General features: G+C 41.7%; 1 protein-coding gene across 7 annotated transcripts in view; it reads right to left on the reverse strand.

Annotated features, from left to right (window-relative positions):
- NME8 (NME/NM23 family member 8) overlaps positions 1-23,199 on the reverse strand; it is a 61,994-nt gene that overhangs the window by 13,872 nt on the left and 24,923 nt on the right. For 5 of the 7 annotated variants that reach the window (XM_025185168.2, XM_025185165.2, XM_025185166.2 and 2 more), the window contains 7 exons: positions 18,754-18,914; positions 17,629-17,807; positions 15,374-15,518; positions 14,282-14,389; positions 11,719-11,870; positions 10,417-10,561; positions 8,050-8,411 (listed from right to left, as the gene is read on the reverse strand). In XM_025185168.2, the coding sequence (XP_025040953.1) occupies positions 8,165-8,411; positions 10,417-10,561; positions 11,719-11,870; positions 14,282-14,389; positions 15,374-15,518; positions 17,629-17,807; positions 18,754-18,914 (1,137 nt within the window). In that variant the 3' untranslated portion in view covers positions 8,050-8,164. Of the gene's footprint in view, positions 1-7,856; positions 8,005-8,049; positions 8,412-10,416; positions 10,562-11,718; positions 11,871-14,281; positions 14,390-15,373; positions 15,519-17,628; positions 17,808-18,753; positions 18,915-23,199 lie in introns of those variants that run through there. The other 2 variants (XM_025185161.2, XM_025185162.2) reach the window with 2 other exon arrangements.

Consider the following 23,199-nt stretch of genomic DNA (forward strand, 5'->3'; position numbering starts at 1 on the left):
ATAAGAAGAAAGCCCCACAAACCCAAGTTTAAAAAAGTTCTTTGCATGTCTCCTGATTTATCATGTCAGCACACTAATGTGTTGATACATTTTATTGGAAGAATCCTAATCAAGGTTGCACCCATGTATCTGTGGACATACTTTGTGACCCTGAATTGGTAACAGAAAATGTTCTAGCATAAGCAACAAAAGATGCCAAAATAAATCCAAATAGCCCCTTGCAAAATATTACTTTCCTTAGCCATGTTTGTACCAGTGCAGCACATTCACCTTGTTCACTGGCATGCAAGTTAATCAACTTTTCATGTATGCGATTTCTAGCTACAAGACCCTAGAATAGCAGTGGATGTGTGCTTTGTATACTTACACAACTAAAAGAACCAAGTGACAAAAAGTTCAGGCCAAAATGTCCAAACGTGGGCATCCTAAGGTAGGCATCTCCTGCAACTGGGTTTGGGCAGATGCAAAAATTCAAGCCACCAGAATTGGGTACTAAATCTGTATATAGGTGCCTGATGGTATGTCTACATTACGAGAGAAAGTCGAATTAAGATACACAACTTCAGCTATGTTAGTTGCGTAGCTGAAGTCAAAGTACCTTAATTCGACTTTTGGCGCTGTCCACACTGCAGGAAGTTGAAGGGAGCACACGCTCCCTTTGACTTCCCTTACTCCTCATGGAAGCATAGTTACTGGCATCAACAAGAATGCCTCTCTCAGTTCAAATCACAGTGTCCTCACTAGACCCACTAATTTAAACCCTGGAAGATTGACAGTGTAGACATACCCTAAGTGGACTAATCTTCAGAAGTGCTGAGAACTCATAGTTCCCATTGGTTACAATGGAATTGGGGATGATCAGTTTCTCTTAACTCAGGCCACATAGGTGCCCTAAATAAAAATAATGGATGAAATTCTGTTTCCAGTGAAGTCAATAGTAAAATAGTGGAACCAGGATTTCACTTGAGATGCCTAAATTAGACACCCAAATTTGAAAATAGTGACTCAAGAAGCATAAGCTAAAAATTCAATATTTTAAAAAAGCTTCTAAAATAATATGCTTTTAGAGCATTGTAGAAGCTCTAATGTTTTGTTTTAGAGCTGTATAATATCTTAACCCAGTAGGAAGTGTAATTATTGAAAAGGGATCAACATTGTGAACATGGCATTGTTAAGCCAGCAAATACTGTAGTTGTGATACTTCACTTTAACAAGCTTTGTTGTGAGCATACAGTATTGTGAGCATAAGTGTGTGTGTGTTGAATGAAACAGCTGGAGCAGCTACTTAGAAACTGTAGCAGCATTACATATTTCACGTGTTAAAATCAAACTTTTATCCATAGCTTTTGTGATACTAAAGGAAAAATGTAAAAATTATTTGCTACATATAATTTACACCATTCCTTCATATTATAAGATCATTCAACATTCCACTATATGGGAATAAATATTGATGCACTAATACTAGAGGTTTTGTATATTTGCTTTTACATGTTCTCTAATGTACATTATATACATGTCTTAGGCTCATTGCACTTTCATTTTCCTAGTCTTTATAATTAGAAATATTTATAGTTAAAATGCTTGGGAATGAAGGACAATACTGCAGATAACATGGGCCAGTACTATATAAGAAGCAATCCTATCCACAAAAGGGAGATGGACTACATGAGCTAATTTCCATCTCTATTTTTATAACACTGTTACACACACACACACCTCTAATATAATTCTTCACATTTTAAAGTACCTTACAAATATTGGTTAACGAATTCACACAATGGTGGTATGAAGCTTCTTAGTGAATATTTTAACGTCTGAGTACTGATTTTGTTGCTAAAATATAGATTTAGGAACCAAATTTTAGCTACTTAAGTGTGAAACTTTTGGTTAGAAATTACATATCCAAAGCCACACAAACTTATTGTCATAGCCAGTGTTAGAACTAAGGGGTTCCTGATTCCCAGTCACTACAATTATTAATATAATGCATATATGCAAAGTTCTCCTTATATGTTGATGGAGAAAAGTAATCTCTGTCTTTTTTAGTGCTGCCTCCCAATAGTTATGGGAATAAACAACTTCATTAGTTTTAAGACAGAACTAGACAAATTTATGAGTGTGACTGTATTTTGGATCTGTATGTGCTGCTTGGGGGGAGGGCTGCACTGGGGCTCTTTTCCAATGTACGTCTTATGTTCCTAAATCTCATGTTTAAGGTTTCAGCTGGCCACCTGCAAGGGTCAGGAGAGGATTTCCCCCCCCCCCCCCCCCCATGTATTCTGAGTGGTTTTCTTCATCTCCTTCCTCTAAAGCATGAGGAATAGAGATGGCTGGAGATGAGATATTTGATGGGGAGGGCCAGGATTCGAAGGGAACCTCCACAAAAGCAGGGCCAGGATTCAAAGGGCACATCTACACAGCAGGGCTAAAGCTGAAATAAGTTACACAACTTGAGCTATGTCAATTGCATCACGTAAATCAAAATAGCTTATTTCAGCTTTTAGTGCTGTCTACACAGCAGGAAGTCTGAGGAAGAGCACTCTTCCTACGACTTCCCTTACTCCTCGTAAAAATGAAGGTTACAGGAGTTGGAGTTAGGGATGTAAGCAAATGGGGGAAGCAGAAACCAGTGCTGGGGGGAGCCAGCTTAAAAGCCGGTTCCCCCCAGTACCACCTCTGCAGAGGGGGCGATAGGGGCAAGGGAAGCAGAGGGGCAGAGGGGTAGCAGGGATCTGTCAAAATAACTGTTTGTAGTGTAGATGTGGAGTATGTTATTTCAGAATAACGTCAGATATTCCAAAATAACACTGCTGTGTAGACGTACTCTAAGGGATACCAAGCATTCTCCTTGGCTGGCTGGTTCTTGCTCACATGTTCAAGGTCTAACTGATCACCCATACATGGGGTCAAGAAAGACTTTTTTCCTCTGGTCAGATTGGCAGTGACCTTGGTTTTTTGTCTTCCCTTGCAGTGCATAGGTAGGGTCATATGGCAGGATTTTCTGTGTATATTTCACATAATCATTTATCTGACTTTGTGGAGGTTCTGGGCACTAGTGCACCGTAAACTCTCCTTGATGCCTCTGGCACAAAATAACCTAGTCTCTTCTTGGCTGTAATATTTCTGTGCAATGTTGGCTGTTGTGTTTAGGTTTTGGTTGCCTGTGAATATGATATACAGAAGGTCAGACTAGATGACAATATGTTCCCATCTGGCCCTAAACTCTGACTCTATGAGAAGATAGCAGGCCAAATTGAATGACCCACACCAACTTTTGTGACTATCTGATTGCCTGGCTATTATAGGGTCTGTTTTTGAAAGGCCAGAGAGGGTAGTAAATTGGGTGTTACAAACAGGGAAACTTACAATTCTCACAATCAAAGCTATGGAGTTTCAAATGTAATAGAGACAGAACCATTTATTACTTCTAGTTCAACAAGGAAACTCTGAAAAGATTAAGTGGGACCTTTATCATATTTGGTGTACATTGATAGTCCCATCTGTTTTGTAGCTTTTCTTCCAGTCAAGTTATGGCACCACCTTGCCCAAGCCCATAAAATAGGATATCAGTTAGGTATAATCCTTTTTAATAACAACTTTGGCAAACTGAGAGGAGAGAATTTGACTGCATCAGACCCAGTCCTAGACGCATTAGCTCCATTATATATAGTGAATTGGAATATTCAACATATATTTAAAGTGACTTTTTTGCCATCACACAAACATGCATCCACTTTATTAAGGGTATGTCTACACTACCACCCTAGTTCAAACTAGGGTGGTAATGTAGGCAACCGGAGTTGCAAATGAAGCCCGGGATTTGAATTTGCATAAAGCCGGGCGCCGCCATTTTTATATGTCCGCTAGTGCAGACTCCGTGCCGCGCGGCTACATGCGGCACGGACAAGTAGTTCGGACTAGGCTTCCTCGTTTCACGAGGAGTAATGGTAGTTCGGAGTAGAAAGCCTAGTCCGAACTACCTAGTCCGTGACGCATGGCTACATGTGGCACGGAGTCCGCACTAGCGGACATTTAAAAATGGCGGCGCCCGGCTTTATGCAATGAAGCCCGGGAAATTCAAATCCCAGGCTTCATTTACAACTCCGGTTGCCTACATTACCACCCTAGTTCGAACTAGGGTGGTAATGTAGACATACCCTAAGAGACGTAGACTTATGGATCACAACTTCCTTATATGGTATGAAGTATCAGAGGGGTAGCCGTGTTAGTCTGAATCTGCAAAAGTGGCAAGGAGTCCTGTGGCACCTTATAGACTAACCAAAGTGTTGGAGCATAAGCTTTCATGGGCAAAGACCCACTTCATCAGATGCATGTAGTGACATTAGGCTCAGAAGGCGCATGTAGACCCTGGCCATGATTACTGGGAATGTTTGCATGTCCTGGACTGCCAACCTGATTACCAGGAAGTGGGATCTGGGGAGGGAGGCCTTGGCCGCTGTCAAGTCCAGACTGGCGCCCACAAACTCTATTATTGGGGTAGGCACCAGAGTCTATTTGGGCACATTCAGAAGCAGACCCATCTCCTGAAAGAGTTCCTGAGTCATGGTGATGTGGGCCCATGCCTGGTCGGCAGAGTGCCCCCGTAGAAGCCAGTCGTTGAGGTATGGGAACACCTGGAAACCTTGCTTTCTGAGAGCAGTGGTGATGGCCATGTACTTCGTAAAGACCCGGGGGGCAGTGGAGAGCCCAAAGGGGAGGGCCGTAAACTGATAGTAGTCACTGCACATTGTAAAATGGAGGAACCGATAGTGGTGGGGCACAATAGAAATATGAAATTACATGTCTTTTAGATTAAGGAAGGAATGATGGATGCTGAGTCACCATCTTGAATTTCTTCTTGACGATGAAGGCATTGAGGTCTCAGAGATCCAAGATGGGACAGAACCCACCCTTAGCTTTGGGGACCAGGAAATACTGGGAATAGAAGCCCCTGCCCAACATTCTCAGGGGAACCACCTCTGCGGGCCCCAGGGTGAGGAGCTGAAGCACCTCCTCCCTCAGGAGAAGCTCGTGTCCCTGAAGAGGGACAGGTCAGGAGAATGTGAGAGAACAGAAGGGGATGATATACCCCCTTCCCACCGTTATCTAGGATCCAACGGTCTGAGGTAATAGATTCCCAGGCCCGTTGGAAAGGGAATAGATGGTCCTGGAAGAGAGGGGTGAGGCTGGTATGTTGTCCTCGGGTGTACTCTCAAAACTCTTCGCGAGATCCCGAGGATTTGCTGAGTGGACCCTGACTCTGGTCCTGGGTTGGCCGGAAATGGTCTGCCTGAGAAGGAGTGCTGCTGGGTAGCCGGGGTGTGAATACCAAAGGACTTTAGGGTGGCCCAGGTATCTTTGGGGCCGTGCAAACGTTGGTCCATTTACTCAGAGAATAAGGAGGGACCCTCAAAGGGTAGATCCTGTATGGTGTTCTGTAGTTCAGGGGGCACCCTGGACCGCTGCAACCAGAAACTGCGGTGCATAACCAGCCCCATAGTCATGGCACATGCAGCCATGTCAGTCGCATCAAGGGCGGCCTGGAGCACGGCTCTAGAGATCGCCTGCCTTCTTCTGAGAGGCTCTAAATTCAGGCCGAGTCTCCTTGGGGAGTAGCTCAGTGAACTTATCCGTAGAGGCCCAGGTGTTATAGGCATAGCAAGACAGCAAAACCTGATGGTTCGCTATGCGAAATTGTAGGCCTCCAGCCTAATGCATAGGTCTTCCTGCCCAACAAGTCTATTTTCTTGGCATCCCTATTTTTGGGGGTAGTGCCCGGTTGACCCCACCTCTCCCTTTGGTTCACCGCCTGGATAACAAGGGACTCAGGAGGCAGCTGGGAGAAGAGGTATTTGTTCCCCTCCTGGAACACGAAGTATCGACGCTCAGCCCTCTTGTCCATTGGTGGGAATGGAGGCTGGGGTTTGCCAGAGGGACTTAGATATTTTGGCCACCATTTTGTTAATGGGGAGGGCCACTCTGGTAGGGATATCCAACTGTAAGATGTCAATAGTCGGGTTGGAGTCCTCCGACACCCTTTCAGCCTGGACTGGTCTAGGCCAGGCATCGAACGAGGGTGCCCTCGAGTCCATGGAAGAGAGAGTCACTCATAGCCTCGTCAGGGGAGAAAGATGAGGACCCCTTTTATCCCATCGATACAGGGGCTTCGGTCTGAGAGAGGACCTGAGAGGCTGCCAGTGAGAGCCCCGTGGGGGCTGGACCACCTGGTCCTCAGGCTCTGAGGGCCTTGGGGAGTGACTGCCCCAACGTGGGTGACCGGGTCATTAGGGTTACCGAAGGGGACGCCCTGGACCCAGAGAGAACCGACTCCAGTCTAGAGGGGCCCATGCCCTGGCGGTAGGCCCATGGAGTCCAAAACAGCCACTGAGATGGGCCTGGAGCCTGTGTGGGCCAGGACTGCTTCATCACTGGTACCGGGATTGGCTGTGCCCATTGATACTATTGCTGGTGAGCGGAGGTACTCCAGTGCCGTGATTGGTGGGAGTGGGACCAGTGCTGGGACCTGGACCTGGACGACCAGGAGGACTCTGCTTCTAAGTTGGCTGAATACTCTGACGCTGACCATGGCGGGGCAGAGGCAGATGCAGTTAGTGACCTGCATGACGGGGCATCCCGAGCCATCAACTTCGGCTTACCCTGGTGCTGGCAGGGAGGAAGAGGAGACATGGCCAGGCCTGGGCAGCAGTCAAGACCTTTGCCCTGGTGCTGAGGCACTGGCCGGGGCCAAGCTCACTGTTGGTGCCGGCCCTGAAGGTGGTGCTGCACTTGGGCCTGGAGAGGCATGGGAGATGACTATTGTGGAGAGGTGCTTCTTAGGCTTCGGTGCCAAAGTGCTTGATGCTCCAACCGGTGCCACCTGAGGTCCCAATCCTTTCCCGAGGTCGGTGCCAAGGTAGGAGATGGGGACAGATCAATCAGAACCCTGGCTGCCTCGAAAGCCTCCAGGGTCATGGGCTCCAGGAAGTCCCTCATCAGGCTGGCATCCCAGTACGGACTTGGATGCTTGCCCTGATGGTGCCACGTGCCCCACTTGAGGGACCATGGAGGGCACGCACCATGGTGGCAACCTACCCCTGCTAGACCTCCTCTTCTTCTGAGTCACTGGGGACTGGGAATGGTGTCGAGGTCCGTGCGGTGCCGCAGAGGCACGCAAGTGGCCTGATGCCTCCTGCACCAAGGCTGGGGTGCTCTGCATTGCTGGTGCCAGGTCCAACACTGATGCTGGTCATAAAGCTGCCTCCATTAGAATGATTTTCAGGCACGACTCTCTCCCACTTCATCCATGATTTAAACACCTTTCAAATTCTACAGGCCTTGGACAAGTGAGCCTCTCTCAAACACTTAAGGCAAGCAGAGTACGGGTCACCGTAGGACATAGGCCTCTGGCACTTTTCATAGGTTTGAAGCTCTGAGGGCCGGGCATGCCCCACTGCATGCCCCGGGAGCATGGAGCAAGGACTGCGGTGGGTCCTTATCATTAGAAAACAGTACTTAACAACTATTTAGAGAACTGATAAGAAACATAACTGTTGAAACTAGAACAAAGAACTTTAGAAGCGAGTGACTGCTAACGGGTGCTTGCTAGCAAGCACAGGAGCGTGTTCTAATGACCATCCTGGACTGTAAGAAGGAAGTGAGAGGGTGGAAGGTTAGCAGGGGTATATAGTGGCCGGTATACTGGCGCCATTCCAGGGGGCTTCCCTGCTGGCTCAACGGGGTACTGCTATGGGAAAAATCTCAGACAATGCGAGCATGCTGCGTGCCCACACCTACATGGAATGGGCATGAACAATCACTCAAAGAAGAAGTTATTTGATTTTTAATACTCCTTAATGCCAAGTCTTTGAAGACCCACCAAGGTTGACTGGCAGCTTACTGTGGGCCCTAGGAGCAAGAAAATGATTGCAGTACCACAGCTAAGCAGGTTTCCAAGAGGTGAGAGACCTACATTACAACAGGACAAGTAATAATGGGCTTAATCTGCAAAAAAAGAAAGATTTCGGTTAGATATTAGGAAAAACAAAATTTTTCATTCTGGAGAAAAAGTTTATTTTACCACTGCTTTTTATATAGAGAATAAAACAGAACTAGGCAGATAGATAAATAACCAAACCATATAATGACTTACATTTTAACTGTTTCAGATAGATCTTCCTTTTCTTAGACTATTCAGATCAATCTCTCCAAATACATATTCAATGCTCTTCAGTGCATGTTCCTTATTAGATGAGCCATGAACTGCATTTCGCAAAATATCTTCTGCAAATTGAGCTCTAATTGAATCAGGAGAAGACTCTTTTGCTATGTCTGGATCTGCTGGACCCATTAATTGCCTCCATTCCTCCACAGCATTTTCTTTAGTTAGGATCATTACCATTGATGGACCCCTGCAGAATCAAGATATACAAATATCACATGCATTACTACAGCTTTGCAGCCATAGAACATAGTGCAAGAGTGAACTTTATATTGAGTAGTTAGCAAAAGTTAACTCCTAGGGGAAATGTGTTCCTTATTTATTGTAGGAAACAAGTATGTCTGACATTAGAGATGATGAAAATTAGTTCTGGGGGTGACATTTCCCTCATATACCCCTGTGGGTCTGCATTTGAAAGGCCACCAGGAGAAATGTATGGTGAGGTGAAAAACTGGTGATGCAGAAAGAGTGAAGATGGGAAAGTGATCTACTAGAGGAGGTACATAGTTAAAACTAGAAGATTTACCCAGAGTTGTTTTGTTTTCTTTCATTTAAATCATTGTTCTGAGATAGGGCTGGGGATGCAGGGTGTACTTGGGATAGAGGGCAATCCCAGCCCTCTCTCACTGCAGAAGCTGGAGCCCAGTGAGAAGAGTCTGTCCAAGGCCACTGCAGCTGGTACAGCCAGGGGAGGAGTGCATGTCCCCTGGCTGGGGGACAGACAGACACACAAACAAACTCTGTCAAATATATAGTAGATAGCTGTCCCTTTCTCCATCCCTGCCCCATGTGTCCCAATGGGGTTTTAGCTGTCCCGGGCCCCATCTCTGGCGCCTTGTTTTCCCCTGTACTCATTATACAGTATAACTGTCCCTGCTAGCAGACCTCTCCTTTTCCATTTTATGAGAAAGAATCGCATTCCAGACACATCCTATTGTTCTGGCACAACCAAACCCTGACCTTGCTTTAATTTAGGATAAGAGGAAGCTGCATACCAAATTTGGTGGTCCCAGCTCTTACTGTTTAGGAAGTCTTGAACAAATGGACCTACAGATGGATGGAGAGACAGACAGATGCACCTTTCTAAAATACTTACCTTGCATTGCCTGGGTCCAGTATGGGACTGAAGGGGGAGAGGCTTGGCCTAGGGATGGAAAGGCTCAATCTGGGGATGGCTAGGCAGGCCTCCCACCGGTGCTTCCCAGGCCCAGCGGTGCTGGGAATAGCAGGCTATGGCTTCTGCAGCATGGGCTGAGGCTCTACTACCCGGTTCCAGTGGTGCTCCAGGGAGAAGGCACAGTAGTGTGGCAAGTGGAGCTTCCCGCCACCCCAGTCTGGCACTGAGGCCGAAGTGGGAGGAGCTTAGGGTATGGAGACCACTTACTTGCGTCTGGGGCAGGCAAAATAGTTATCCGCATCCCAGTGGGCCTCTCCCTGGGTAGTGTGGCTGCCCCCCAGAGGTCACTCTGCAGTATACAGCTGTCTCCTACATTTGCTGCCCTCAGTGATGACTGTGAACATATCGTCTCTCCAATCACCCTCCTCCTTTTCCATATTATGGAAAACAATCGAATTCCAAAACAATCAAAATCCCATTTTCTTGGCACAACCAAACCCTGATCTTTCTTTAAGTTAGGATAAGAGGAAGCTGCATACCAAATTTGGTGGTCCTACTTCTTAACGTTTAGGAGGAGATCTTGAGCAAATGGACTCACAGACAGACAAATGCGCAAATCTCTAAAATATAGATATAGATGAAATTTGGATTCCTAATACCCTTTGAACAAAAAAACCCTCATTTATTGTGGAAAACAGTGGCCTTAATTCATTAGCTAACGCATTCAGTGGTTAGATGGTTAACCTATTTTCCCATTCTTTGTCCTTTGCTTGGCTCTCTTTTTTTGAGGAAAAGATCCAAAAGGTGGTCATAACTGGGCTTGGTGGAATTCATAGCTGCTGTAAGTGAAACCCACTGCCTAATAAAGGCAAAAGACTATATTCAAAAAAGTAATAAATGTTTAAATTCTTTTTATACAAATTCTAAAAATGCCCTACATTTGACACAAAAAATGACAAAGAAGGGCAGAATTCCAAGAATTTTCCTATGTTCAACAAAAATGTTTTGCCTGCTCTATAAAGGCAAAGTTATAAATGCTATATTTACATAGCACAATATAGTAAAATCAGGCACTTACTCAGACATATAATTCACTAACTGGTCAAAAAAGGGTTTTCCTTCATGATCTTTATAAAACTGTGTTGCCATTTCATGAGTGAAATTTGTTTCCTTCATCTGAGATACAATAAATCCAGCATTTGCAACCTTCCGCATAATGTCATCTAGGAGAATAAAAATACATTGGTCCTAATTTTTAAAATTATTTTAAATACACGTAGAAATTATAGTCTTGAAAAATCGCAGAAATTGATAATTTATTTTCTGGAAAATTCATGAAATTATAACAATTAACTTGCTATGTATAATAGGGAGCAATCAGGAGAGAACTCTTGAAGAGATCAAGACTCCTTAAAAACATATGATAAGTCATTATCAATCATTTACTAATACAGTTCCATAAAGGTGACATAAAATACGAATCACTATTAAAAATAACAAAAAATCATCCTATTGTTTCTCATTGGACAGTTGGAATATGACATCACATACCAACTGGATTTGCAAGATCAAACTGCATAGTTCTAAGATGGGAAAAAAGAGATTCATAAAAATGAATGGGGGCATATAAAAATCAAAATAATCACAACAGCTGTTATTATAAAACAGAGAATATATCTTATATTGGGGGTCTGGACGAACAGGTACAATTCCTAAGCTTGCTACTGCCAGACTCAACTCCATTTTTTCAATTATGACTATAGGGAGTTTTATCCTTCCTTTTTAATGTCTTCCTCTTTCTCTCTGTATGTCTCATAGTAAGAGATTCATCACCACCTCCAAGTCCTGTGAGAGGAAAGAACCACAGGCAATTTTGGCTAATGAAATTTTAGTAGCGAGGCAGAATCAAGAATTACTTCATTTCCATAAGGTTTTTAATAGGTATGTGGTGAACAAGTAGCTGGTTAAACAGTTTCCCAGTAAGTATCACCTTTATTGGGTGCTGTTTACCAGGTAATGGTTAACCATAACCCAGGAGCAGCCCTCAGGGAGTTCGGGATACAGAGGGTGGGTGAAGCGGCAAAAGAGGGTAGGAGGGCTGCCAGCTCCCAGCCTGTGAGCCCATGCAACTGCCCAACTCTGCCCACAACCATTTAATCAGTTCACTGGTCAAACTTCACGTTTAATCAGTTAACTAAATGAATGGAATTTTACATCCTTTGTTTTTAAACATAGCAAATGCATTTAGGAAAGACAAAAATAATTAATCTGATATAATTTATTTGAAAACTGTACATTGGTACTATTTTGTAGGAATGAGGTCCTCAGTTATTTTGGAATGAGATCCCCAGGCCTGGTATGCATGTTCTAGAATATTTACCTTTATGTTCCATAACCGCGGTGGGTTTGATAACTGCCAAAGTATGTTCCACGGGGAAGAAGAATTCTAGTTCCTTCTCAGCTTCACCAGGTGAAATGCTGCCATGCAGTTGATTGAGAGGTACATTATCTACTGCGTACTCTGAACGTAAACTAACAATTATTAAAACAAGAAGTTAATGAAGTGACATTTTCATGCTTAAGTATTAGAATCTTTATTCCTATGAATCTCCTAACTTAATGATAATTCTGAGGGTTGAGCTGCTAGTGGACACTGGAGACACAAAGTATACTTTGTGAATATATTTTAGAAATGTGCATCTGTCTGACTCTCCATCCGTCTGAGAGTCCATTTGTTGAAGACCTCCTAAACTTTGTGAAATTAATCAATATATTCTAAACTATCATTTTGGCTTTTAGTGGGATTTGTGAACCTAAGTCACTTAAGTGCTCTTGAAAATTTCCATTCTTGTCTGCTGCCACCAGTGAATGTTCAACTACTTCAGAATATTACTTTGTCCTGTTTACCTATGTGATACTATAATGATATGTCTATATCATGTGCTAGCAATATGATTTACTGCTCATGTATACATAGTTGGGCTAGTTCTCATCACGCTAGCACAAATATAAATAGCAGCAGAACAGGGTACAAATAGCATCATATCATGGTCAGCACAGCAGAAACATGGCTGAGCCATGCCAAGTACAAACACTCCTGAAACTGGTGGGTATGTAATTGGTACAGCTCACTTGTGCCTCTGCTGCTGTTAGCCACACTCTCACAGCTACAGTGCTATTTATACTTGTACTAGCTTGAAGAGAACTAGTGTAAATAAGTGTACACAAGCAGGGACTCACACTCTTAGCTTGTAGCACAGATGTAACCCAAGACACTGAACTTGGAAGATTAACAGCAGTTTTACCTACTTTTAGCTATAAATAATCTTTCCTACAATTTTTAAACTATTAACTAATTCCCATTATGACCACTAATAATAAGTCTTACTAAATGATAAATATTACCACTCATACAGATGACAGACACTGATGAATGTTGTAATACCACAACAGCTACTTAATACATTACAAACACTGTGGCCAGGTCTACACTAAAAAGAAACATCGAATCAAGATATGCAATTCCAGATATGTTAATTATGTAGGTGGAGTCAATGTACCTTGTTTTAAGTTTCCCCGCCATCCCCTCAGTGGGAGGCCAACAAGAGTAAACACTCTCACCTGCTTCCCTTACTCTTGGCAGAAGCAGGAGTACAGGCTGCTGGCAGGGGGCCCCTCTGAGTTCAATTTAACGAGTCTTAACTAGACTCATTAAATCAAACTTTGGAAGATCAATTGCAGCAGCGTCGATCTTCTGTTTAGTGAAGACATGGTCTAAGTACCTGACATAATTAGACACATTAGTTAAAAGAAATTAGTATATCTGAAAAAGAAATTGAGCTATAAATAAAAGAATATACTCCCACAAAGGCACCTGAATTCCATTTAGCTAAGCTATAGGACATGTTTCAAAGAGAAAAATAAGAAAACAATTTGAAGAAGATACATCACTGCAACCAGTCGGACATGACTCCCATCCCTCATCTTCACTGGTGTCTAGCTGACAAGACATACTCCTCTGCTTTCCCCTTCTTCCCGGACCTTGGTTTTCTTAGTTATAATTTGTTAAGCTTTTTACCATGTCTTTGGTATGTTATCTGTAGTTTTTTGTATCCAAGGCCATGAGGCCCCATTTTACTTAGAAACCATATTGCTTATGAATATGTATGTAACCTGTGGAATGTGTGTGAGGTGTGAATGAGAAATACCCAACTAAAAGGGCAGTTTAGGATCTGTGACCTTTTAAGGCAGACAAAGACCCTGCAAGCAGATAAATTAACTGAGAAGTAGCCAGACTCTCTCTTGCCTCTCTCTTGGACAAAATGTAACATCACAGCAGAAACCTGGGACCACCCAGAAGGACCTCTCAAAGAACATCATGGTTGAGTCTCCAGTAAGCTGACGTCTGGCCAGCACTCCTGCCACCATCGAAATCAGAAGTAATCTATACTGCACTTGCAGCCTGCCTCCAAACTGCCAGCATGAATGTGATGTGTGTGTGTGAATATCACTTTACTCTTAAAAATCTGTGCCAATAAACAACCCCAGAAGCAATACTGCTCCAGCTCACCCTTTGTCCATGTTTGTTCCTCAGAAGGTCTGAGGAAGTGCAACAATCATCAGCAAGAGTAATATATAATTGATAGTTCACTAGCAGAAAACAGATTAGCTGTCAACTGTGTACATCACATAAATAAATCAAACTGATCATAGTTCAAGAGATCTCTCTTCTTTTCAAAATCTTACAATATTCTTTTTTAATTTTAACTTTCATCTTTGTTTACTAGCCATGTGTTTTTGATGTTATGCGCAGTACACTATATAATCAAAAACACCCTAAAATCTTTCTGATGCATATATCACTCATAAATTAGAAGTAAATTATGGATGTAAATTATGGATGTGAATTTTAGATTATGAATTATAGCTATTGTAAATACTACCTGTTTGGACTCTTCTCCTTAGCCTCTTCAAGAGTCTTTGGGCCTAGTAAATCTCGCCAGTGTTGTACAGCATTTTCTCGTATTAAAGCGAGTGCAAGAGTTGGACCACTGTTAAATGAAATGACTAGTGTTAAAAAAGCATTAAAGGAACCCCCAAAATATCTGTTTAAAGAATTTGATTAAATTAAGAGTAGCCAGGGAAAAGGTGCTTTCATATTGGAAAGATTTAAAATCCAATACACATTTAAATAACTGAAGTTCCAGTGATTTTTTGTATTTTTGGGCAGTGTTGGAGAGCAATGGATGAAGGTAATTTAAATGAACAAGGCTACTCAACAGTGCCATTGCAAGGAATATCATAGATTTCTACATCAAAGGTGAAATCTTGGCCTCACTTAAGTCTATTGGAAGTTTTGCCATTGAATTCAATGGAGCCAGGATTTTCCCTTAGATCACCAGTCCAGGACCACAGAGAATATGGTGAGGATGTCAGCAAGAAATGTCACGGACACACTCTTTGAAAACTGGAATTGCTTTTGCTTGAAAAAACTGTTGTTACTCTGCATGAAAGAAAATGTCTACACTGTAATGATAGTCACACTTACTTAACATATTCTGTTGACATCAGAGGAGGATGAGTGATATTTGTCAGATGTTTGGGGAAAAATAAAAGTGAATAAAAGAGGGTTAATGTGATGAATTGCAAAAATCAATGTTTGTATATGCTCTTGATAATTTTTTTTTGATTTTTCAAATACTGCTTTTGCCACAACTTACTTTCTTGAGATCTAATTATTCCCCAGATTTAGTAACATTCAGTATGTAATTATTCTTAAAGTTTGGAGCTAGTTAGCAAACATAGGTGTGGTCATTCCTTGAGGGAATTCTATCACAAAGTGGCCAACTTCTGGATAGCATGTCTATCTGATATGCCTGTGAATGTTCTTATTATCCATAAAACTCATTTCACTTATACTGAACTCCAGGACTTAACTGTATCTTATGGCAATGAGTTACACAGATTAATTATGTATTGTGAAAAATATTGCTTTCATTTGTAAGTTCAAACTCATTGCCTTTCAATTAATGTACCTTGTCATATGTTCTAGAAGAGTTGGGAAAAAATCTTCATTTTCATGCTCCTTGTAAAATTGACGTGCTTGTTCTTCTGTCAGAACTATTTCTCTTTGCATTGCTATTGTAAAGCCATCATCCTTAATCCTTTTCAGAATAGAATCTACATATAAAACATTGAAATAGTGCTGCACTGTCATAATTTAGTTCATTTTATACTTGTTATATTTTCATATTATAGTTTTTCCAGTCATATCATCTTAAAGTTTTCCAAAAAGTTTTCCAAAAACTCAGGGATGGGCAATAAGGGTATGTCTAGACTACGTGGCTCCGTCGACGGAGCCATGTAGTCTAGATATACCCTAAGTGACCAAGATGCAGTTTGCCATGGTTAGTTCCTGGTGGGCTGCTGGATGCTTTATTTACCTATGCATTCATAGGTATGGCCGCTTACAGCTCCCATTGGCTTCTATTTGCCATTCCCGCCCAGTGGGAGGTGCAGGAGGTGTTGGCCTGGTCCATAGCATGTCCCACAGCTCCCATTGGCTGGGAATAATAAGCCGTGACCAACAGGAGCTGCAAGTAACTGTGCCTGCAGACGTGTAGGTAAATAACATCTCCAATCACCTGCCAGGTGCTAACCCTGGTGAACCGCACCTGGCCCACTGGTTGCTTATTGCCCACTCCTGGGTTAACTTGTTCATTTTGGAATATAAAAAATATAATTCATAACAACTGCTACAGAGATCAAATAATCATTGCCTTTTTTGCCTTTTTAAAATCATTTTGAACAAAAGAAGGAATGTCAGAGAAGTCACATTTACTTTGATTTAGCTTTCTGTTTTTGCAGGTTCTGAAAGTGTCACTGGGTAATCTAAGGGAAAGGTAGGCTGCTTATGAATATATAGCATACAATTACTTTCTTAAAAACCCTTTTACACACACACCCTATTAATAGCAAAGTCTAACCAATCCAATTCATTATGATGAGTCCAAAGTAATGAGTTTGAAGAATGTTGATTTTGGTGCCTAAAAAGATTGACTGTTGGTGCTAACTAGCTGTTTTTTATTTAAAGCAAAGGATAACATTTTGAATCCTGGATTTCTCCGTTATAATTGATTTTCATTTGTTGTTTGTTTTTTATGTAATCTACAGATATTTTGATGATTGCCAGAGATGGTAGGGCACAGTGCAACTTAAAGTATGCCTGATAACACTATTCTGGGTCAGTACAATTGTTTTCACTGCTACGATATCAAAAGTCATGCTTTTCTGAGACATACTCAAAAATAATCAAAATATGTTGGGAGAAAATGGATTGCAACTGTGGCTCTGGCAAGTCAATAAACATCAGGAACTTATAAATGCTGTCAAAAAACCATTTTTTCTAGTCAAGAAATGTGCATGCATATTCTCAAACTGAAATATTAATGAGCATTATCGCTCCCCCTTAGGAGGGTCCGGAAGTTCTAACAGAAGGCATAATTACAACTGAATTCTGTGACTTCTTGCAACTAAGCACTATCTGACATGAACAAAGGTGACAGGATCAGACCCTTTGTAAGGACTGCAGAACTGCTCTCCTGTTTGCATGAGAACTAAATGTCAAAATCACGAAAGTAATTCCATTTAAATGTAAGAAGAATGCTGCTAGTAGTAGTCTTTCAAATCTATGTAACAGACATTATTTAAACTAGCCAAAGAAGCGATCTGGCAGAGAATACTCAACCATTCAAGGACAGTGATACAAGCTAAACTGTTTGAACAGAATGTACAACCCATTTAAATATATTTTCAATGCAGTTAGACTCTCTTACTAATTTTTCTACAATCTGAAAAGGGATCTATAGATGCAATTTTTGACAAACTGACCTAGGATAAAAAATGATATCCACACAAAAGTATGAAAAGGCTGAACAGAACGAACATGTATTTTTTAAATGCACTTCTGTCAACATAAAGCTGAGTGCAGAAAATAATTTGAAGATAGCATGATCTAATGTGCAGAACACTGGACTGGAGAACTGGATTCTGTTTCTGGCTCTGTTATTTGCCTGCTAGGTGACTTGGGACAAATCATTTCACTTCTATGTTCCTCTGTCAATTGGGGATAATGACGTTGACCTACTTTGCTAAGCACGCTGACATTTATTGGAGAAAAGTGATAGATAAAAAGTAGGTATTATTTATTAAAAGAACTAGAATTTTTGGAAATCCAAAATAAAAGACCTTCTTGTGTACAGCAGATGAAAAACTAGTTATCATCACTTACTTCTTCTTTTCTTTAGTAGAGAAGGTCTAATTAAGGCCAATGTTTTTTCAACATTCTGGCCAGTCCTCTTTTTGCCAAAATCTGGAAAAAAGAAGGCAAGCTGCCTGCTAGCCTCTTCTATACTGTCTTCCACATCACATAAATTTAACATATTCTCGGATTCCAAAACTTCTTGCAAGCTAATCAGAGACAAAAATAACTCTAAATTAATGTATCTTTTATATTCATTTACTAATTGATATAAATGTATCAATAATTGACTTGCTGAAAAAATATATATTTAGTACTCTAATAAAACATGTGAGAATAGAAGTTACTTTGATTATGATTCTGGATTCCAGCAGTTCTGCGGAATGAAGATATTATCCATTCCTAAGAGAGTATTAGTTAATTGCTATGTTATACCATAATAACTATGAAAAAGAAATCTTGGTCATGCAATGTTTCTATTTGTTTGCCTTTGAATAGCATCTGTGCTACTCAAAATTAATGGACACTAGCAGTTTATAAAGAATGATTGATAAGAGGATCATGCTTTATGCATCTAAAGCAAGAGCTCTAAAAATAAATAATTTTTATTGTGACGTGTTTATAATTGTGAGGATCACTCAGTTACCTATATATGATCACTCCAATATCATTTCACACAAAATTTATCCAGGAAAGGCTACTGCAGATGTAAATAAAAAGACAAAGGATAATGACTAAAAGAGTTTGTTAATACTATCTTTATATTCATGTCAGTACAGGGTCATGTAATAAGACTGATTTGGATCAGTGCAGTTACATATATTTAGACTGCAATAAGACTTCACAGACTGCAACATCCTTTAATGTGCCTAGCCCACACTGCAAGCCAGTTTGTTTGGGAGGTGCAGATCTATGGCCCTTTATTGTTCTCTTCCTCAAGAATGCACTGATGGGATAGTTCCTGCACTTCTGCAAGTGCTTGGACTGCTGTTGTGATGGTTGGCTGTGTGGGCTACACATGGTTAGAGAGACTCTTGCTTAATCCCTGCATCTGCACAGCTATGCATCTAAAGGCATGTGACAATCAGCTTTTTTTTTCATTATTTCTCATGTAACTCCATAAAACATAAGTGTCATTTGAATTTTTCCAGTTACCTTACTGGCTTTTCAGGCTGAGGCGCTGCAGATATAGACTCATCTGATTTATCTAGTTCTTTCCATTGAGGAACAGCACCAGTTACCTCCTTTGGTTTAGAAATTACCAGAATATGGGATGGTCCACCAGTCATGAATGTAACAAAATCTTCAAAATCAGGCTAAAAAACACAATTTTTCATTTATACACTACAAAAAGATTTGTTTGACCTTATCACCAGAATTGAAACTATATGGCTACATCTACACTGGCATGATTTTCTGAAAATGCTTTTAACGGAAAACTTTTCCATTAAAAGCATTTTTGGAAAAGCACGTCTAGATTGGCAGGATGCTTTTCCGCAAAAGCACTTTTTGCGGAAAAGCGTCCGTGGCCAATCTAGACACGGTTTTCCGCAAAAAAGCCCCGATTGCCATTTTCGCGATCGGGGTTTTTTTGCGGAAAACAGTACTGTGCTGTCTACACTGGCCCTTTTGTGCAAAAGTCTTTTGGAAAAATACTTTTGCCCAAACAGGAGCAGCACAGAATTTCCGGAAAAGCACTGACGATCTTACATGAGATCGTCAGTGCTTTTCCGGAAATTCAAGTGGCCAGTGGAGACAGCTGGCAAGTTTTTCCGGAAAAGCGGATGATTTTCTGGAAAAACTGGCCAGTCTAGAGACACAGCCTACATGTGGGCTATGTCTAGACTGGAATGATTTTCCGCAAATGCTTTTAACAGAAAAGTTTTCTGTTAAAAGCATTTGCGGAAAAGAGCATCTAGATTGGCACAGATGCTTTTCCGCAAAAGCACTTTTTGTGGAAAAGCGTCCGTGCCAATCTAGACGCGCTTTTGTGCAAAAAAGCCCCGATCGCCATTTTCACGATCGGGGCTTTTTTGCTCAAAACAAATCTGAGCTGTCTGCATTGACCCTCTTGTGCAAAAGCTTTTGCGCAAAAGGACTTTTGCCTGAACGGGAGCAGCATAGTATTTCCGCAAGAAGCACTGATTTCTTAAATGAGATCGTCAGTGTTCTTGCGGAAATTCAAGCGGCCAGTGTAGACAGTCTAGACACAGCCGTGCTGTATAACGTGCTCCCATCCCACTGTTGTATTTACAATCACCATATAAAATGATATGAAATGTAGTATAATAGCTTGTGATAAATCCAAATTAGTTCAGGTGAGAGAACAGTATAAAATATGTCCCAACCTTTAGTGTAAATAAAATATCTGAAGATCATTGAAATTATAGTACTACATACAACCTGGGTATCAAATGTTCTTCCAACTTAATGTACTAACAACTCATATATGAGATCAAATGTAATGTGTGCAGCATATTTGACCAAGGCACATGATGTAAAGCAGTAGTAGGGAACCTATGGATCATGGGCCGAATCTGACCTGCATCACAATTTAATCTGGCCCACAGTGGGGCGCAGCAGCCATATAGCACCTCTTCCTGCAGCACACAGCTGGGCACTAATTTCAGCTCCTTTTCTTGAATGTATATGAGCAAGCAAATGAAGGTGGGGTGGTCAGAGTAAAGAACCACACCGGGTGGCTGGGCAGCAGCAGGGCAAAACACCAGGCAGCAGTGTGGCAAACCACTGAACCACTTCCTGCAACACCAGCTCCAACTACCGCTGTCCCCTCCTCCTGCATGCAGGTGAGGAGACGCATGCAGCGAGTAGGGTGGCTGGAGTGCAGAGGAATGCTGGGAGGCTGGGCGGTAAACCTCCAAGTCATTTCCCTGCCTGGGATGGCCAAAGTGGGGAGGAATGCTGGGCATCAGGGGAACAAGTCCTGAGTGTCTTCCCTGCTTGGGGCAGCCAGAGCGGAGAGACAGCAGGGCAAGCCCACTAGCTGCTCTTGCAGCCAGTAGCCCCAGCCGGACACTACTGCTTTTTCCTTCTTCTGTACACATTTTTAGTACATGCTGGCTGTCCTCACTGAAAAAGTGTTGATGGTGTAGGTGGCTGTTTGAAGATAAAAAGAGTTTCGACCCATTTCAAGTAAAAAATGGCTTCTGCACGCAAAAGAAGAAAACAGTGTTGTGTTTTTAATGAAAAATAGACAAATGACTGCTTTTGTGGAAGTGAAATGCAAGCCTGATTCCCTGATTTGTGGAGAAGTGATTTCTGTCATGAAAAAATACCCTAGAAAGACACTCAATTCTGGGGGAATTCTGTAATTTGACTATGGCTCCAAATGCAACAATTGAAGAATTTCCCCAGGAATAGACACTACAACTAAAGCACACCACGGGCAGTTGCATGTGGACAAAATTAAAGAAAGTAAAAAGATTTTGAATACGAAACAAACAATTTCATAAAAACACAAAAGGAGATTAACAGTGTTATGCAAGCTGGTTATGTGGTGAGTGAACTTACTGCAAACAGAATTTGGCTTTATTCAGAAGAAGAGTTTGTAAAGGAGTGTGTTGTTGCAACTGGAGCTTTAGTGGCATGGGAGAAACAAATTATTTGAGAGTATGAATTTGTATTGCAGGACGGAGTCAGATCAAATTAAGGATATGGCTCAGGACATTGAAATGTCTTTAAAAGATTCTGCAGCAGATTTTGAGTTCTATTCTCTGGCTATTGAGACAAGAAAGAAATGGATCACCTTGGCCTTGATCTAAATAAGCTGATTTTGTGTCATTGCATCATTCAACAAGAGACTTTGTACACAGTCCATGTGACTGAACAATGTTGTATCAATAGCAAAATCAAGCATTAACTTTATCAAAAGTAAATGATTAAATAGTTGCCAGTTAGAGCCATTGAAGAAGAGCCATTGAAAAGCTTTGAACCAGTTTATTATTATGAAGTGCAATGGCTGAGCTGATGGACTATCCAGATGTGGTTTTATGACTTGAGGAATGAAGTGAGATTTTTCATGACAATGAATGGAAAACCAGTGGTTGAGCTGAGTGATCCAAAGTGGTTGTGTGACCTTGCATTTATAGTTGACATTACTCATTACTTGTCAAAGCTCAATGTCAAATTGCAAGGGTCTAACCAGCTTCTTACTTCTGTTCTTGCTAATGTCAAATTAGTTGAAGGTAAATTAAAGCTGTAACAAATGCAACTGAAAAGGGCAACGTAATGCATCTGGAAAACGGCAAAAGGAAGTATTTCTTCATGCAGCACACAGTAAAGCTGTGAAACTCCTTTCTAGAGGATGTTGTGAAGACCAGGATTTAAACAGGATTCTTTCTAAAAAGAACTAGATACCTTCATGAAATTCTTGATAGGTCCCTCAATACTTATTAGTCAGGATGGGTAGGAATAAATGCACCATTTAATGTAGAAGTACTTGATGTACCTGAAGCCTTTCAACATGAACTCAGAGAAATGCAAAGCAACAGTGAACTTATGGCTAAATACAACAACATGCTTCTGCGGGAATTCTACACACTCTATGTAAGTGCAGATAAATTTCCAAATTTGGGACAGGCACTGAAAATTGCATCACTGTTTGGTACTACATACTAACTTGAACAGTTATTTTTGAAGCTTTCTCTTGTGAAGAAGTGCCTGCACGTCTGTGTCACATTATTGGATTTTAAGGGAAGAAGCCAGATCACTGCTGCACCCATGGGGGTGGGGGAGTGTTTGCCCCAAAGTCTGTACAAAGGGGGCCATGTGAGGTGTCAAATGAAAGCTTGTGTTCTACTGATTCTATGTATGCTATTCATGTACTTGAGTGACATGTTTGTGGATTTATAAATATGGATTCTGTGTTGATACTGGCCTGGACTGCCTGTTGTAAAGGAGGATTGTCCAATAAATGACTATGCTAATTAGCACAGCTCCAGGAACAATGGGTCTCAAGGTGCCCAATATACACCTGAGGAATGTGTCTGGAAATCTGCAAACCAGCCAGGGCATAATGGCTGCCAGCATGTGAAACAGAGATAGGTCACTCGATCATGTGACCTGCTCTGGCCAAGAGGACGCCAGGAGAGATATATAAGGCCATGAGGCAGACTCCATCTTGTCTTTAATTCTGCTTTTGATTCCAGATGCAGCCTTGTGAGGGACAGAGAACCAGGAAAGATTGCTGACCCATCCTGACATAGGATGTACACCAGAGACTTTTAAGATAGCAGTTTGTAACATCTCTGCTGACAGCCTGCATCAAGAACTTGGTGATTGGTGCATGTAATGTATTTTCTTTAACAATCTTACTCTCCACCTTTTCTTCCTTTTATTAATAAACCTTTAGGTTTTAGATTCTAAAGGATTGGCCCAGCATGATCTTGTGGGTAAGATCCAATGTGTAAATTGACTGGGAACCGTGGCTGGTCTTTTGGGACCGGGAGGACGCATTCGGGGTAGGTGAGATTGGGTTCTATAAGCCCTCACCTGTGTGTTAGGCCTGGGGCTGATTGTGGCATAGGGAGAGCTGGGGTGTCTGAGGGGTTTTGCTTGTGAGGCTTCCTGCTGGCTGGATTG

Source organism: Pelodiscus sinensis, chromosome 2, assembly GCF_049634645.1.
Source record: "Pelodiscus sinensis isolate JC-2024 chromosome 2, ASM4963464v1, whole genome shotgun sequence".
Classification (NCBI taxonomy): Eukaryota; Metazoa; Chordata; order Testudines; family Trionychidae; genus Pelodiscus; species Pelodiscus sinensis.